This window comes from Bubalus bubalis, chromosome 4, assembly GCF_019923935.1.
Source record: "Bubalus bubalis isolate 160015118507 breed Murrah chromosome 4, NDDB_SH_1, whole genome shotgun sequence".
In the NCBI taxonomy this organism is placed as follows: Eukaryota; Metazoa; Chordata; class Mammalia; order Artiodactyla; family Bovidae; genus Bubalus; species Bubalus bubalis.
In genome coordinates, this window is record NC_059160.1 from 135351114 (window position 1) to 135370854 (window position 19741).

Below are 19741 nucleotides of genomic sequence, written 5' to 3' on the forward strand. Positions count from 1 at the left end.
ATCAATGTAACCAGAAGGACATTCTCTGCAACCATTGATAATAAAGGTTGGATATAAGCTAGACATCACCAAAACAATACCACAGGTTACACTTAAAGTACAAAGTTTAAGTGTAATTTAATGTTATGGGAAAAGGATTCAGCATAACCATGAAAATACATGATCTCATTTCCACTAAGAGAAACATACATATTTTGAACATGGACAAAAAAAATCTGGATGGATAAACAGAATGTTATCTCTAGGGACAACTAACTGTGGCTTTTTCTTTTCTCTTTTTATTGTACTTCTGAAGGAGGAAACAGACAGAACAGGCTCTGTCTTGAAAGCAGGACTCCATCTTGGGCTGGACGGTGGACTTTGAGCTATATGCCCAGTATCTATGGAAATGACATACCAACTGGAAAATAGGCCCCCCGGATGGAAGAACCCCAGGGCTCACACCTAGACTCTCCATTGCCTAAAAGAATACCCTAATTATCTGTGTAACCAAATAGAATCATAAATTCTATTATGCTTATTGGGGTATGACTGTAGGCCTATTAATAATTGTCCACTGTTAACTACCTAGGCTTAAGGCAGATGAATCATGGGTTAACTTTGATTGTATCTTTCTCTTCCTTTGTTCAGACTAGTTTCAGGGAATTTGGGGAGGTGGGTTTGGGCACGTACACTTAGGGTATATAAGGTTTTCACAAAAACTGGTTGGGGTCCTTGGCTAAGAGGAGACTCTGCCTTGGGCCCGCCGGTGTAATAAACCGCACTCCACTATCTGCATTGTCCTCCTGAGTGAGTTCGTTTCCCGGAATGCGTGGCTACAACACTTCCTCATTTACTTAATATATTACTTTCACAAAAGAGAAAAACACATCTAAAAAATGGAATGGTGAAAGGAAAGAGCTGTGTATTAAGAGGTAATGTTGCACCTCACTTTTAAAACCTGAGCAAAATCTAAGGGGTAAAAATGACAGCTCGCTTCTGTTTTGCAGCAAAATGAAGTGGTTACATTTCCACCCATAGGAATGTTTCAATCCATAAGGCCTAAACATAAAGGAAACTATTTTGCACCAGAAAATCAACTGCAGCTAAGACGATTAGCACTGACAAGAATGTGCTTCTTGCATAAACCAATTAAAGACACAAAGATACCAGTCCTAAGGTGTTAATAGCTAAAATCAGCAGCTCCAGATTTTGTTTCCAAACCCAAGTTTAAAGAGTTTAGTTTGCTCTATGCAGTTATTCTTAAGAGAAAAATACAAGCCGAAAGGAAATATGATGGAAGCTCCATGTATACCCTCACTGCCTTTTGGAGTATCTGGCACATAATAGATGCCAGAAGTGAACAAATAAATTTACCTCATGCTTCAAAATCTTGAAAAGAAGGAAGATATACATGGAAAAACAGGATACACAGTCCACAGTAATACAGGAAAAGTTTTGAAAAACACAACCATGCCAAAGACCTCATACATATATACAAGGAACATATGGAAACAATTGTATTGAAGGAACTTGACAATATCATATCATCTAATAAGTTGAAAATTCTGTTACATTTTTTTTTCATCTAAGGAATCCTTTCATTGCTCATTACTGTTCATTCTGTAAATATAGACTTCTGTATAAATGACACCAATATTATTGCTGGTAAGAAAGCAAAATTGTAATTAGAACATTATGTGAATGAAACATCTTCATGCTGTTCTTTTAATTCTCTAGTACTAATAATACAAGAGATAAAAATTCAGTCAAAGCTTCAAATAGCTCTAGATAATCAGATAGCTGTTGTTTACGTGGTGGCACCAAATCCCTCATGAAGACATGGATGCGATTTGTTGTTGGAACACTAATTCATTCATTTATTTTAAAGCTAAGAAATCCTTTGAAAGTAAAGTAATATAAAGCAGTAAAAAAAAAAAAACTATCAAATATCTATCTATCCATCTACCTACATATCTACCTATATCTATCTATCTATCTTCCTGCTAAAAGACTGAATTAGTTGTTTGAGGATCTCATATAGTCCTTTGCAGTCAGTTGTAGTGCCTTTTTTGGGGGGCTTGAAAACTTAAAAAAACACAAACAGAGAACCAGTGAGTTACTGATGACTAGTTGACAAGGTAATTCTATAGTCTTTTAATGGTAAACTGGTCTTATGTTTGTCCTAAAGGAGAGACACTCAATGATCTGCCCATCACAGCCTAAAAAAAGAATACTACCTGTCCTTCACAGATGAAAAAGTACTACGGAATTGCTGTCGCCAGGATATTTATATTACACGGTATTTCCATCCAAAAATAGGAAGGGGTTTTCTCTTCTGCAACCACCCTGGCTCTCATACCCATCCTCCCTGAAAAGCATGATGTGACCCGCATATCAGATTTGAGGCACTCACACAGGTTACCTTCTCCCCAGTGTGAGGAGAGGCACCGCTCTATGTATACAAATGCCACTTACTCTGCCATCAGCTATTCATTATTTATTACCAAGCTCTAAGGATATTATTTTTTTTTTTAAATCCATTCTCAAGATAAAAATCCCCAAGAGAACTGAAGGCTAGGAAATGAAAAGTAAGGCTCTCTCTGAATTCTCAGAATAAACCATTGGAAACAGTACACTATGGACATTTTCCTGTATTAGTACATAGAGTCTTGCCTCATTGTTAATAGTGTAGAGTACCATTTTACTGTCTAAGTAGAGCAATATTTATCCAATAGCTTCTCCTTTGGTTCTTCCTGGTTTTTAAAAAATTGTTACTACTAATTATGTTGCTGTTTCTTATATAATAACTATTTTTTTGCATTATCTTCTAATATATAATGTCATACAAGCTATTTGAAGTAGAACTGCTAAGCAGCAAGGTGTATAAATACTAATTTGGATTTAATGCTAAGTGTTCTACAAAAGTGATGCAACTGGTTGTCAATGTCACCAATATAATAGTTAAGTTGCAATTTTCCCTACCCCTTGAATTTCTTCTTCATCCTCATGCGCTGAAGACTGGATCTCATTCTCTACTGATTAATAAATTAAAATTTATTTGATTACAAGGGAGGATGAGGTATTTTCATACATTTGTGGTCATTTGTATATTTTTGTGTGTGAACTGCCTCTTCCTTTATCTCCTGGCATATCTCAAAAGCTGGGCAAGGTTATAGGCAACCCTGTGCATATAATCCCAATGATATACATCTTTCTTGTGCCATTCAGGAAACACTTCAGAATGAAAATCAGAGAATTTGGCTTTATGACAGGGATAACCCTATACCTTCTAATTCTTTCTTTTGTTAAAAATAAAGAGTACACAAGCAGTAGTCCTTTATTATTAGCAATAGATTTCTAGTGATATACTTCAAGGGATCACAATCTTCCATCCAGATTAGTTTCAAAAATAAACTACATTACCTAAAATAGTATCAGTGACTTAAATAACTTTATTTTTAATAACTCCCCTATTCATGATTGCAAATGTTTTTTAAAGGCTGTTTTTATCTACTCTTCAAAAATATATACTAGTTTTGCTTAGAAGTATGAGTTAAATCTAATTAGTTAACTTTAGAAATGCATAAATCCAATCATTATAATTATGCTAACTTAAATTTGGAAAAAAACAAATTTAAAACTTATGTTCTATCTCAAAAAATATTTCAAAACAGTGGCTGCCTTTGATGCAAAATTGTAAGAAGGAGAAAAGTACTCTCAAGCAATTATGTAAATAGTAAACAAATAGCTGAATTATAGGGCAGAGCCAGGCATTTAAGAGCAGAAAGGGTGACTAGGCATGGAAGATTCTTGAAAGACTAAAAATAGACTTTTCTAATGTATTTCATAAAAACTTATGAGCTCACACATTAATATACAACTGTAATGAAATACCAGTGGGACAGATTCTCAATGATACAACTTCAAGTTTCTAAAATCCCTATAAAATGTGAATTCACCCACAAAAGAAACCCACAAAAAAGAACCAAAGTGTCTTACCTCTGTGGCCAGGCTCTGGCTTGCACCATTGTCGAGGAGAAACTTGACAACTTCCAGGTGGTTCTCCTGGGCTGCCATATACAACGGTGTGAAACCATTCTGCAAAACACCAATTTAAATGTTTGTAGCTTTTTAAAGCTAATCGATCTTTCTACTGTACTGATGATATTATATGTTTCAGGAAATGCTCACACATAATAATTTTTATAATACTTTAATGTATATATTTGTATATATTACAAAACCTGAGCATGATAGTTTAAGCAGAATTATGAAGCATAATTGTTAATTATGCTTCATAATTCTAGTTTGAGTGTGGTTCATAGCTAATAGTCTAATTCATACCAATACATCCAGTTTAGTTAAACATGTGTATCCATTTAACTAACCACTTACTGAGTGTCTACCATGAGTAAAGAGTTTTACTAGATACCATGAACATATGAAGAAAAATACATTTGGTCATTGTCCCAATGATTTTTTTATCCCAAGCAATAATTATTTCTCCTAAACAAAATATGTAATACTTTTACATAAAATTAAGCACCTGAAATAGTTCCATCTTTGGAAGGAATTTATATTAATTTCATACAGCTTCAAACTTACCACAGATGACATGATTTGGAGCAAAGGAAAGAACACCAATTTGAAAAGGGTCTACTTTCAAGTAGAATTCAATTAGGTGGTCTACTTTTTGTAAGTTTCCTTCCTTGTATTTTTTGCAAAGACATATTGTACATCATTGTCTGAAATGTGCCCAGTTGCCAAGGAACTTGGAAATAAATGCATGTATATATCTTAAACTTCTTAGTAAAAATGTTCTCTGAAACAATGTATTTCACATCTGTAAAATACTGTAATATTACCAAAAAAAACTTATTGTAAGATATATATACCAAAACAGGTATTTTTCAAACTATTATAAATTCTCTTTGAATAAATTTTTCAGAATTTAGTTCTATTTAACTAACTGGTCTGGAAATTTTGTTGTATATATTATGCAATCTCAAAGAATAAATGGAAATACATTCCAAATTAAATGTTACAAAATAATACTCAAAGTTTTGTGATTCCAAAGGTTTAAGTTCATTATTATAAATATCAATTATTATATGATGCCCTTACTTATCAAATCTCTGGATGAGTAATATGAATAACATAAAATTCAACCTCTACTAATGTCAATTTTTTGGTTTCTACCTCAGAATTAGGAAGTTTAAAAGATTCTTAAGCAGATAAAAGTGGTACCACATAACAAATCTACCATAGTGAATATACTTTATTCATCAGAGAGTGCCTCTATTCTACTTATTTTGCACATAATTGTAATTAGCTTGCCAAGCTCAAGATTAGAGACACAAAATTAGAGGCAGTAGAGTATGACACAAGATTTAAGCTTCTTCACTGTATATTATTTACCTAGTAAAGTCATTAATTTCACTGTTACTTTGCTCTATCATGAAAGGTTTTATCAATATAAAATATGAAACATGAATAACTGCAATCTAATATGTGTGTGTGTGTGTGCGTGTCGGGGGGTGGGGTGGGGGGATAGGTGGGTTTCATCTTTGTCACTCTTCCCAGACCTATGGGGCATACTGAAAGCTAGTTTAGACCTTTTACCATATTACTTTTTTCTCCTTTTCTTATTTGACCAAAATGAAAGATTGTTTAACTCTTGGTTGACTTAAATATCTCTTAAACGAAAAAGAGAAAAAAATTTAAAATATTAAAAAGAAAAGGTGGATTTTCCCTATCACTCTATGAACTGAGTATCTATCTTTACAAATCACCCAAAATTTCCAGACAAAATATTCAGATTTTAGGAGTAAAGTTTTTAAGAAAAAATTCCAAAATGGATATTATTTTCTGAGACATAAATATCAAGTAGATAATATATGTCAGTGGCATCTCAACTCCAGTGCAGAGATCTGTTGTACTTCAAGATTACCTAGGAAACACTGGTCCTGCTGCACGTCTGGTTTCTAGCCCAGGGTACTTGCACTCTTCTTGAGGAAATCTGCCTGAACCAAACATTTCCTGGCCCGTGAAGGGAATCCAAAACTAGACACTGAGCTTTAGGAGATGCTGCTCTGGCAGACCTAGAGTTTCTACAGAGTGACTCGTAAAAAGTACAACTTTTACATCATCCAGTTGCCTTCTTCATCATGGCAGAGGGTGAAATGCTGGAATTTCAGAAATAATCTGCAGACATGAGTCACAGCGAGATGGGGCTCTGTTTCCACAGTAGCTTTTCCTTTTCTTTTTTGAATGCTTGACACTGTATAGCTATTGCTTGAAAGCTGGTCATTTTCTGAATGGTCACATGCTTTCATACTTTTTCCACTTTATAAATTTTTATGGATATATAATTCACATATGAATAAACTCACTTTCTCCAAGTGTAAAATTTAGTGTTGTTTTCATCTGTTCACAACTTTGGGAAAATATCCTCACCATCTAATTCCAGAACATTTCATCACCTCAGAAAGGGACCATTAGTAATCATACCTCATTTGCCCCTCCTCATGGTCTCTGGCAACCACTCATCCGCTTTCCATCTTCACAGATTTGTCTGTTGTAAACGTTTCATGTAAGTGCCATCACACAATATATGGCATTGAATGGTCTCATTTTACTTCTGCTGGCCATACTGATAAAATGATTTTTGATGAGGCCTCCATCAAGGAAATCTCCATTTTATAGTGGGCATTTGAGTGTGCGTGTGTGTGTTTATTTTGGTCCCTTCATTTGGCAGTACTGCTTTTTCTTTAGAGGGACTATGTTTTCACCGATGTTTAGGTAGGACTGATCTTGGCTGGACTTTGATGCAAATTGGCCAGCCCTTCTTCAACCACAAGGTCAGCGCATGCAAAGGATGGCTCTGCATGCTGTTCCATGACTCCTCTCCAATCCTCTCAGTCCTGTTTTCTAGCAAACCTCCCCTCCCCACCCTTGGATGACCTGTAGGGAACATATCAAAGGACAATCTTACCCTTTAGCTTCTGACTAGGTTCTCCCACTCCAACTACCTAGTTTCCAAAGCTTTCTGAAAGCTTCTTTAGCCTCCTGTTCTATGGATTCCTCAGGGAATTCCAAATTGCTGAAGTTATTTGGATTAAAGCGATAGAAATTAACACCAATTAATAAAAAATCACCTTTCAGGAAAGGATTAAGAAGCTGTGAGAACACATACACACCATTTAGTTATGTTATAGGGAGATAATTATAAGTATCCTTTGGAAAGAGTGAAAAAAGGTATTACCATTACTCTCTAGTGCAAAGAGGCTTAAGGTACGAGCAAATTCAGTGTGGACGACCTAGAGCTGTAATGCTTTTCCATGAAATGGTACTTGGATTAGGAAAATGGTCAGATTTCAGGAAAGATGTTATTTTTCTCTTAAGAGAAAAAAGTACATCACTGGTTTTATATTAATTTCCTAACTTAGGAAATTTCCAAAACAAAGAGCTGACCAAAAAGGAACATATGGGTGGCCCAATTTACATTTTCTTTTCTGTAGCGACAATAGACTGAATTCTCAAAAAGCAGAACAGCTCAAGACTGAATATGCTTCTTGATACCCGACTTTATCCAATATCTTCAATTCCCTCTCCTCTGAAGGCATTTCAGTGTTATTATAAGTGTTGTGGTATTATCATAAGTATGCAAAGTTGCAGACTTATAGTTTTATAGATAGTATTGAGGCACGCTGCCTAGATCCACTAAAATAAAATAAAAATGAAATAAAATGAACTAAAATAAAGGCTTAAATTTCATCCTTGAAATTTTCTTATCTATGCTAGTTTCCTCTAACTAAGCCTTTGTATATCAAAAAGTCCTGTTTTTAATTAAAATATTAAGGGCTTGGTAATAAATTTATACTGATTCGTATATGATACTAATTTTTCTGAAGGCTGTTTACATCAGAGATACGCTATGAGTTTTAAGGTCAGAAAGGCTCTATTTGGACCACATCCATTGTCTAGCTTCATCGGGATCTGACCTCCTCAATAGGAAATATTAAAAACACAGAAAGACCAAGGAAACATTGATTTAATTAAAGGGCTTTGTCGTTGTTAAAACCACTGTGAAAACTTGTCCATTTAGAATACTTTGATAGCTAAAATATTATTTGAAATAGAATCCCAGGGACGGGGGAGCCTGGTGGGCTGCCGTCTATGGGGTTACACAGAGTCGGATACGACTGAAGTGATTTAGCAGCAGCAGCAGCTTTTTTATAAATATGGTTGGTGTCTTATGGAATAAAGACAGAGAAAGAGAAAAGCATGAGGGATGTCATTTGACGTGACAGTTTAGGATTTTTCAAGCACAAACTCTGTTAATCATTGTTGTATTGTATATAAAGTACTAAGGACTTAAATTAGAGTTCTTTAAAATCACAATTTAGTTATCTAACCCCATTTCTTTCTTAGGGTAGGCCTAAATGATTTCCTGGAACATTAAGTAATATAAGAAAGAGTTAACTACTTATTAAGACCTAAGATCAAGGCAATGACAAGAATTATTACAAGAACTTGATATTGTCCAATGCTATTTTTATTTTCCAGGAGAATTTTTATATTTAAGGAAGGTGAGGGGCTCTTTTGATACTGTTCCTCATTGGCAATTAATTATTGTCTATAGGATAAAATTCCACGTGGACAGGAATACTGTCGTTCTTGAATATTAATATTCCTGTGATGTTCTGCCATCTAAATGGAATTTCATTGCACTTCATGGTGTTACTGCTTGTTGTTCTTTATGAAAGTTCCTTTTGAAAAGCTGCTACCAGGAAACTCCATTCAGCTGTGTGGTGATCTCATTACTTACTCCATCCATAGAATGATGCAGTTCAGAAGGTTTCTGAGGGCAGGTGTCTAGAGGAAGCGGGGCAGGTTTTACTGTCAAGTGTGTGGCTGGGTATTCCAAGCACAGCTGCAAGGAACAGTACATTTCACAGCCCATGTTCTTCTTCCGCACTTCATCATCAGAAGAGAATGTGTATAAATTGAAATCAAATCTGGTTAGGATTTTATTTCGACTACAGATTCTCCCAGACATTGGAGAGAAGGTTTAAAACTATGCCTCCTCTGATCATTTGTCAAGAATGTGTACGTTGTTTACAAGATGGAGAGGCTAACTGTCTCTCCCTTGGGGAAAAAGAAGAAAATGAAAATGGACTAAAGCATTTCCCACTACTTCAGAGCTTAACACTAGCTATTTCCCGAGTAAAAAAAATCATAGAGGCATTTAAAAATAATTGGTTGAAGAGCATAATGCTTCTCTTGTGGTCAGCTGGTCTGTACTTCTCTCATATTTGTCAATATTCAACTTTACATCACTTTTTTCTGGAAAAACAGTATTACTCTGAGCTCTCATTGGGAATCAGAACAGGTGGCATAAACCATGTAACGAAAGTCCAACCACAGGGAACTACAGATTAGACCAATTACACAAGAAACCATGTGGTTGGAAGAACAGTTTTGAGAGGGTCACAGGCAGGAAGGCCAGGGGTCTCCAAACGGAGGAAACAGGCTGCAAGCGTCAGGCATTTTTTCTATCTCTCTTAAAGCGGCAGGAGGAAACAAACTCCAAGTGTCAGACTATTTTCCCTTCTCTATACAAAATTAAAAGGACGTTTCTCTTAAAATTCTGTGTTGCCATGAGGACACCTGGTTCCACTTGAACTTAACTTTTCTCAAACCTTGAGCTAACCGAGGTGTTTTTCTTAAGGAAATGTTTTTCTCAAGCTATCTTAATGAACTATGTATTTAGCCTAGACTCTGTCTTTCTTCAAGTCAGTTCCACTTAAGACTCAGAGCCCATAGGGCTCAACAAACCAGTATGTTTTACTCATACATTGTTCTCCTAATCTATGTTAATGAAACTATATATTTACTTGGAAACCTGCCTTTTTTCAAGATTTATGGCCTGAGATGACTCACTTTGTGTCAATGTTATCTCAAAATGCGTGTAGTGGGTGAGGGGCCTGGTGCCATCCTGAGGTTTGAGACATTTCTTTTCTCTAATTAAGAGCTTGCTCATAGGTATATAACATACTGCTAGAGGCTAGCACAGGGGGGCTCTTTCTGCCCCCTTATGATGTCTATGTCAGAAGCTTTCTCTATCTCTTTTTTATACGTCAATAAAACTTTATTACACAAAAGCTCTAAGCAATCAAGCCTCGTCACTGGCCCTGGACTGAATTCCTCTCCTCTGGAGGCCAAGAATCCTGGCTTCTTTCATGGCTCAGCAGCAACCTTTCAGTTTCTTTTCTGCAACACTGATATTTAATGGCATCAGAGCTCTCATCAATATGGCTGAAGTAACAAGGTGGAAAGTCACTGCAATTCCGTGGACTCATAAAGTACAAGAGGCTCCTGTTATTCAAAGATAATCAGTACTGGAAAAAGCTGAGGAAATCAAGCGCACTTAAGGTGGAGATCAAAACGCCACAGTAAATAATGAAAAAAGTTAGATTGAGACTTGATGTTGAAAGAGAAAACCAGAAATTGTAAAAGCGAATTTATATGATTTAACAAAATGTAGGTTATAACTGCATCATGTACAAGTTCACAGAATGAATGAAGACTAAATCAACTATGATTCTGGGGGAGAAAGTATGATTTTCATTTCCAACAAGACTATATAATGGGTCAACAGCCTTCACTTTTTATTTTCAGCCTAATTTTTTCCTTCATTTAACATTTTGATTCTCAAATCATTCAAGTTGGAAACATCTGTCAGGAAATCATCCTGATTCTTTATACAGTTTGGTCTACTCCTGCCAGAAAGCCACGACCTCACAGCTTGGCTGTGGGTCCAACAGTCCTCTAGAATCATTTTTCCTGACTTCATGATATCCTACATCTTTTGGAAAACTTGCAGCTTTGTTATATAGTCAATTTGTTCAACCTAACACCCTGGGGTAGATATTGATGAACCAGGATAGATGTCAGCCTTCAGCTGGAAGGAATGTTTGAGTAGAGGTCAGTTCTTAAAATGGTCAGGTCCTTAGAGAGTATCATACTAAACGAAGTTAAGTCAGAAAGAGAAAGACAAATGCCATATGATATCATTTATATGTGGAAACTAAAATATGATACAAATGAACCTATCTATGAAACAGACACAGAGAACAGACTTGTGGTTGCCAAGTGAGGCGGAAGGATTGGGAGTTTGGGATTAGCAGAGAATTATTATACAGAGAATGGATAAATAAGATACTACTGTATAACACAGGGAACTATATTCAATATCCTGTGATAAACCATAGTAGAAAAGAATATGAAAAATAATATATAAATGTATAACTGAGTCACGTTGTTGTACAGTAGAAATGAACACACCATGGCAAATCAACTATACTTTAATAAAATTAAAAAAAAATAGTCAGGTCCTTAGTGGATATTTATCTGTTATGATGATGTATGCTCTCCTACACAGGCTCACATCTCTGTGGGACTCACATAATGAATAATTTGGATAATGAAGACCTGTATTTTTAGACCAATAAAGTGAACTTAATTTTTTTGGACTTAAAGTCCACCAAATGATAATCTATTAGTATTTTTGTGAGAGCTTCATGCAGGACTCTGAGCACTTATAGGAGAATCTTCTGAATGAATGATGGGTGTATATCCATTACAAACAATCCGGAAATTTTAATGTTTGGGGAATTTTAAAGTTTCTTCTGCCTTTTTTCCCCCCTAATCTGTTTCAGGGAGCAACAGCGATGCCTCAGTTAGTAAATAGGAATTGACCATACTGGACTTTAGCTAACATCATAAAATAGAATAAGTCTCTACATTCCAGAGATTCTCCAATCATTTGTGTTTATCACTACCAGCCATACACCAGTCTACAGATGGCTGAGTTTGAAAAACCTCTTCCTTTCACACGTAGAGGATTGCAAATGAGGATATATATGAAACTAAATAATCTGGAATAATATACTTATTCAATGAATATTTATGTGTGTGTGCTAAGTTGATTCAGTCATGTCCGACTCTTTGTAATCTTATAGACTATAACCTGCCAGGCTCCTCTATCCATGAGATTCTCCAGGCAAGAATACTGGAGTGGGTTGTCATGCCCTCTTTCAGGAGATTTTCCTGACCGAGGGATAGAACTTGTGTCTCTTAAGTCTCATGCGTTGGCGAGCAGGTTTTTTACCACTAGTGCCACCTGGGAAGCCCATTCAATGAATATAACTCTTTTAAATTTATATTTTACACTGAAGCATAGTTGATTTACAATGTCATGTTAGTTTCAGGTGTATAGCAAAATGATTCAGCTATGCATATACATATGGTCATACTTTTTCAGATTTTTTTGCTATACAGATTATTATACAATATTGACTAGAGTTCCCTGTGCTATACAGTAGGTCCCTGTTTATCTATTTTATATATAGTAGTGCTTTCTCCTGCATGCTCAGTTGCTCAGTCATGTCCAACTTTTTGCAACCCCATTGATGGCAGCCTGCCAGGCTCCTCTGTCCATGAAATTCTCTAGGCAAGAACACTGGAATGGATTGCCATTTCCTATGGACTGCCATTTCCTACTCCAGGGGATCTTTCCAACCTAGGGATAGAACCCGAGTCTTCTGCATTGGCAGGCGGATTCTTTACCAACTGAGCCACCTGGGAACTCCTAATTTATCCCCCTACTCCCCACCTTTTTCTGTTCATTTTCATACATTTGTTTAAAAGTCTGAGTCTGTTTCTGCTTTGTAAGTTCATTTGTATCATTTTTTTTTAAGATTTCACATATAAGTGATATATAGTATTTGTCTTTCTCTGTCTGACTTACCTCACTTAGTATGATAATCTCTAGTTCTGTCCATGTTGTTGCATGTGGCATTATTTCATTATTTTTGACTGAGTGGTATTCCATTGTATGTACATATGTGTGGACACCACATCTTATTTATCCTTTTCTCTGTGGATGGACATTTAGGTTGTTTTCATATCTTGGCTATTGTAAACAGTGCTGGAATGAACACTAGGGTACATGTATCTTTTTGAATTATGGTGTTCTCTGGGTATATACTCAGGAGTGGGCTGGGCTTGCTGGATCATATATGTGGTCATTCTACTTCTAGTTTTTTAAGGAACCTCCATACTGTTCTCCATAGTGATGCACAAATTTACATTCCCATCAACAATGTATGAGTGTTCCCTTTTCTATACATGCTGTCCAACATTTACTGTTTGCAGACTTTTTTTTTTTAATTGCAACTATGCTTTGTTAGGGTGGCCAGGAATTGAACCCACATATCTCCAAGGTCTGCCTGTACATTCATTTCAAAAAAAGTTACTGGAAAATACAAATAAAAGGACAGGACCTAAGTGGCTACCTAAGTGGCTTGGTGAATGAATTTTTGCGGCTTTTAAGGGCAAAGGGTATTTCTTCACAGCCCTTGCTGCATTGGCCCTGCTCATGGTCCTGGGTTTTTCCTTGATGATGATATAGCTCTTAAATATTGTTTTCTTAGAAGACACAAGAACAAACAAGCACCTGACCCAGAACATTATTTGCGAATCATGATCACAGCATTTCTTGGCATCTGAGATATAGGTTTACCTGGGATTGGGCGTTGACATTGGCTCCATTTGTAACCAAGACTTTTACCACCTCTGCTTGCCCTGCCAAAGATGCTATATGCAACGCTGTGTTTCCTTTCTGTGAAATGAAAAACAAGATCCATCAGTTCACCCATCTTTCTCTCTGCTTTCGACATTTTACAAAATATTAAATCCCTCTGTAAGTTCCCCAGGAGAACAATGCTGATGAGTATTTCATGAGAAGCATGCCCGGATTTTTACTGAGGGCTGAATTCTCATTGAACTGGGCAACTGATACAAAAAGCACGAAACGTGTGACACTGACCTTTGTAGCCGCATCCACATTGGCTTCTCTCTGTAGCAGTTCAGAGACAACTTCTACGTGGCCCTCTTTGGAAGCAAGATGGAGAGCGTTCAACCCATTCTGGTTAAGTGAAGGGAAAGCTTTATCAGCGGGTTGAAAATAGAGCAGTAAACAGTCTACTAAGAACTCTGAAGAGAACCTACCAACAACCATTTACATGTGTGCAAGGCAGGAGCCTGAATTCGGAATAAAAGTACTTGTGGCAATTAGGCGGGTTGCTCTGATGTCATTATGTACTGTATTTTAGGAATTAATTGTTAAAGGACACATGTCTACATTTCTGAATGCTCCTCTAACAAAGCGAAGGATAACTTGATCATTCAAGTTAGTGACATTTAATAGAAAACACTGGCAAAAAGAGAAAGTCTTGGTGATTTAAAGACTTTAAAGTCTGGATTTTAAAAATTTTAACTGAAAACTTAAATAACAACAACAATCACCACAACTAACCTGATTGCAAATGTTGATGTCAACTCCATTTTTTATGTAGTCAAGGGCCTTTTCCAAGTGTCCAGCTCGAGCTGCTCTTAAGTAACTCGCGTTGGCATCAGACTGAATAAAAAAGAAAAAACATTTGGTTAAAAAAAGGAAATGAACATGCCTGTTTCTAACTACCAGATGATTGTTTAAACTACTTAAAAAGAAAGTAAAACCGAGATTTTTTTCAACTGAACTATTTTATTTCTAACATGAAAACACTAATATAAGGTCTTCATGAAGTCACCAGGAAAAGAACGAATTCTTCAAAAGTTAGTTTCAAGTGTATAAAATTACTCCTTCTGTGATGCCATAAGTGATTCCAAACTGAAAGAGAATATTTTCCAGGATGTGTAGGTACGTACAATTTCATGAAAGTTAAGAAAAATCCTGAAACTTTCTGGTAGTTACATTACAATAAACCTCACTGCTCTCTTTAATCATAAATTTAATTATACAGATGTTGAACTACAATACTATATCTGAAACTCATATAATTTTTAAAAAGACATTTAACATTACCCCATTCTTTTGTATATAACTATGGCCAATTTTTCAATTAATAGCTTCATAAGTACATTTAATGCTGTTATACTAGTTTAACAGGAATTTGTGGTTAATGATGTTCTCTGCAATTTTCCTGCAGGTCATAGCCATGTGTTGGAATGTTGACTGTATTTGAAAAGCATTCATTTATAAATGTCTACAGTTTGTGAAGCATACTTTCCATATATTTTAAAGCTAAGTCCACAACCTATGGACAACTTTATTAGAAGTATTAGCCTGTACAAATAAAGAAATACGTCCACCTTTTTTGAACATCAAAAGCCAAGTCTATAATTCATTCATTGGAAGCTTCCAACTCTAAACTATTGCTAAATTCTAATACCTACAATTACACAGCTGAAAGCATCTGCTACTGAAATTTTTTAATAGAAAAAAAGGTGATAAGAAAGACTGTCAAGTTGAGTCTGCACAATTTGTGAAGGAATCTTGTTTCATGTAAAATAATACAGAAGGAGATCTTCTTGAAAGGGCTGCCGAAAACATCACTGGTTATAAATGCAATCATGCAGGACATGGCTTAAAAGAACTAAGTGTCTTCCTTCAGGCATTTGGCCACTCCCTCCTTCAAACTCCCATTCACTTGCCACCTCATCTGTAAAGGCTTCCCAGACCTCCAGGCAGAGCTTAATTGCTCAGTGCTCCCAAGGCACTCATTTCATTGAGCCTTCTTGGTATTTATCACCCAGCATCATAGTTTTTGGTGTACCTGTCCTTTGTCTTCCCTAAATTGTAAGTTCTTTAATAATAGGCAGAGCTGTATTAAGGGGTAGACAAATGGAAAGTCACTAAGATGCCAGTCCTGAAGGAACACTAATTTGACCCTGGAAATGTACTTGAGATGAAGAGAATTCTGTGACTCAGAAGAATCTCCGATTTTGGTGTGGGTCAGTTAAGAGTTGACTTGCTCAAGACCTAAATGAAACGGCAGTGCCTCTACGGTCTCCCCCATTTCCATGCACATTAGTATGCCTCTCTCTGCAAGAGTCCTGCTTCTTCTAAATTAGGGTTTCTTAATCTCAGCAGTACTGGCATTTTGATCCAGATAATTTTTTGAGGTAAGGAACAATCCTGTCCAGTGTCCATGTTCACCAGCATTCCCAGCATCTACCAATCAGGCACCAGGGGAATCTCCTATTTGAGACAACCAAAACCGTCTTCACGAAGCCAAATTTCCCAGGATGAAGGCTAAAACCTCCCCAGTTGAGAACCACTGCTCTAAAAAAATAGTAAATCGATTTGCTTAAAGATTGTGTGTTTCAAAAGGCTTTCGTATTTTGCATTGCCATATGCAAAATATGGCATTGCCATATGCCTTGACCTAGCACAAGGCACTGACTATAAGCATAACATTCATCCTTCTGTTTCCTGGCACATAGCAAGTGCCTATAAATGATTTGTGAATGGATGAATCAACAAATAAGTAAACTGTGTGGAAATAACTGATTAATTGAGGAGGGCATGGCAACCCACTCCACTATTCTTGCCTGGAGAATCCCCACGGACAGAGGAGCCTGGAGGGCTGCAGTCCACGGGGTTGCAAAGAGACGGACATGACTGAGCAACTAAGCACAAACTGTTTAATTAAAATATTTCCTGGAATAATACAGGAGGCTTTATTAACAACAACAAAAACAACACAAGAGCTATTTACGTTAAGAATTTGCTATGATACAAAGCTGAACAGCAGAGAGCATAAGCTAAGCCATAAGTTTGGTGTCTGGGAACACATGTAGGTATTGCTATAGTAAAGTTGGGATTTGAGTCAAGCATGCAGATAATTTAATCAGGGAAGAGAGTTAAGTAAGAGTAAAACAACAGATTTGGTTCAAATCAGACAAAGGACAAACTGAAGTTTTCAGGAATGTAATGAAACATAAAGTTCAGTCTTTAAAGCAATTTGGTACTTGGAGAAGGTTAGTTTTGTTTGGTTTGTAAGTTCAGTTAGAAACAAATTAGCTATGTAAGGATGGGTCACTGTACCGTAAAACATCATCTTCTTTGTGCCTGCTCAGTGACTTATTAGTGAATTTGCCCAGAAGGGCTCTGATGCGGTCCTGGGAACAAATGACATCAGCCTGCCTGGATTATTTCAGTGGCCAGAGATAACAACAGTGAATTAAGTAGGCACCCCAAACCCTGACTTTGAATACACAAAAATAGTAGTTATAGAAATTAAAAAAAAAAAATGTCAGAATTCAAGGAAAGCCCCGAATTGATTCTAGATCTAAAAAGGTTTGGTGATTCTTTATACTGTCCATTTTTCTCTCAGATTTTCTCAGAATTTTCCCACTAGAAAATTTAAAGCAAAACAAAATACAGACTGTATAAACAAAATCTTCTAATTCAGTGGTTGCCTACCTATTTGGTGTTCTGATTCTTTTGAGATTAACAAAAGTTATGAATCAGTTGCTTTCCTTCAATAATCACACATATAAACATACATAGATCCAGTATGCTTATGTACATCAGATCTGCATACACACACATTTTCATACAGACATCAAATATGCATACACAAATCTGCATACATGCAATATAAATATAAATCTCCATGCATGCAGTATAAACATGCATGTGCATAAAAATGCATATGCAAACACAAACACTATTTCAGGCTCAGGATCACAAAGTTGGCTCACAGATTCATGTCTAAGAACATCTGCTCTAAGGATAAAGAATTCTTTATTTTACCCAGTATACCCTGCTGCTGCTGCTGCTAAGTCGCTTCAGTCGTGTCCAACTCTGTGTGACCCCATAGATGGCAGCCCACCAGGCTCCACCATCCCTGGGATTCTCCAGGCAAGAACACTGGAGTGGGTTGCCATTTCCTTCTCCAATGCATGAAAGCGAAAAGTGAAAGTGAAGTCCTCAGGCGTGTCCGACTCTTCACGACCCCATGGACTGCAGCCCACCAGGCTCCTCCGTCCATGGGATTTTCCAGGCAAGAGTACTGGAGTGGGGTGCCATTGCCTTCTCTGCCCAATATACCCTGGTATCAAATAATTCTCTGAGGTGGCTAATTTATCACCTGAGAACTTCAGGAAAAAGAGAAGGGAACAGAAAAAGAAATTATTTAATTTCTTTTTTTTTTCACTTCTCCCAGCTCTCTGTTATACGCAGACATGTCCAACACACCAATAATAATAACCAGCCTCTGTTGGTACGTCAAAGAAAAAGTCTAGGAAGAGAAAGAGAGGAAAATATGAAGAAAGAGCGAGAAGAGGGAAGTAAAGACTGCCCTCAAGAAACATGACAACTTAGGAAATGCAGTTATTATGGTGCAAGAACTGAGAAGTCCTTCCTCTAGTCTCAGCCACCTGCAAGCCACGCAGCAATGTCTTTCTTCCACAAGTATTAGTTGGATATTGACTTTGTTCTAGTCCTGCCCACATCCAGCTGTATGCTGGGAAACAAAACAGATGTGGTACCAGTGAAGACTCACTTGCCTTCATCTCATTCTTATACATTCCCAAATCGTGCTGCTTCATTGGCAGGGTGAAGGGTGGAGTCTTCACTTTTTTCTTTTTCCAATTCTGCCTATAATATCTATATATTGGTTATTTCCTTACTCTTAAAATACATATAATATTTCATACTGGGCTCAATAACAATGTGTTGCATCTCTTAGCTGTCATTCCATCAAGTAACTAGGCGTTACTCTTAACACAGGCTATGACCTGTTTTTTAATCTAGAACATTCTATCCAAACAATGTCTCTTTAAAGCTAACTGTAGACAAATTACTCTGGAAGGAAATTAGTCCCATGAGAGGCTGAGCGCTGTCACATGGAAAGTCATACTGAGGAGGGCATCGTCTACAGAGTTAGTTGGTACAAAATGAGTATGAGCAAGTTGGTCAGCATTTTTCTCCTCCCCTGCCCCCCTGAGATGATGAAAATCTGAAGGAGGAATTTGGAAAATGTAAGTATCTTTTGCCACTATTTGATGTCTTGTCTACATAAACTTTTACTAGATAAGAAAGAAATATGAACCATGTATGTTTTTCAAGGAAATCACTTCAAGGACAGACAAGCATTGTTAGGAATTAAACTTACTCTGAATTTTCACCTGTACTGAATATTATTCATCAGAAAGCAGTGATTAAAAAAACATTTTCCGAGTACTAATCTCAGTAATAACTAATACTTCATAACTCAATGTGCTAAACACTATTACAAGCACTTAGATTAACTTAATTATATTATTGGCACTGAATTATATCATTAGTCACACTTGGATGAGATGGCTGGGTGGCATCACCGACTCGATGGACGTGAGTTTGAGTAAACTCCGGGAGTTGGTGATGGACAGGGAGGCCTGGTGTGATGCGATTCATGGGGTCACAAAGAGTTGGACATGACTGAGCAACTGAACTGAACTGAACTGAATATAACATGTATTAATTGTGTAAGTGGTGTGTGTGTGTGTGTGCGCATGCATTAGTGTCCAACTCTTTGTGACCCCATGGACTGTAGCCCACCAGACTCCTCTGTCCATGAGATTCTCCAGGCAAGAATACTGGAGTGGGTAGCCATGCCCTCCTCCAGGGGATCTTCCCCACCCAGAGACTGAACCCAGGTCTCTTGCATTGAAGGCAGATTCTTTACCCTCTGAGCCTCCAGGGAAACCCCAATTGTATAAGTACTTATATTAACTTAGTCCATATAATATTTCCATGAAATAGTAGAGCAGTAACTCATTAGTTCATTATTTCATTCATTTTCCATCAAACAACTGTCCATCTATCAGTCTGTTCATTCATCAATCCATCAGATGAACTACG

The 19741-nt window shown here is 36.8% G+C and overlaps 1 protein-coding gene across 5 annotated transcripts in view; it reads right to left on the reverse strand.

Moving 5' to 3' along the window:
- ANK3 (ankyrin 3) overlaps positions 1–19741 on the reverse strand; it is a 373791-nt gene that overhangs the window by 233348 nt on the left and 120702 nt on the right. For all 5 annotated transcript variants that reach the window (XM_045165538.1, XM_044942122.2, XM_044942121.2 and 2 more), the window contains exons 2-5: positions 14366–14467; positions 13877–13975; positions 13571–13669; positions 3982–4080 (exon numbers count right to left, since the gene is read on the reverse strand). In XM_045165538.1, the coding sequence (XP_045021473.1) occupies positions 3982–4080; positions 13571–13669; positions 13877–13975; positions 14366–14467 (399 nt within the window). The remainder of the gene's footprint in view (positions 1–3981; positions 4081–13570; positions 13670–13876; positions 13976–14365; positions 14468–19741) is intronic.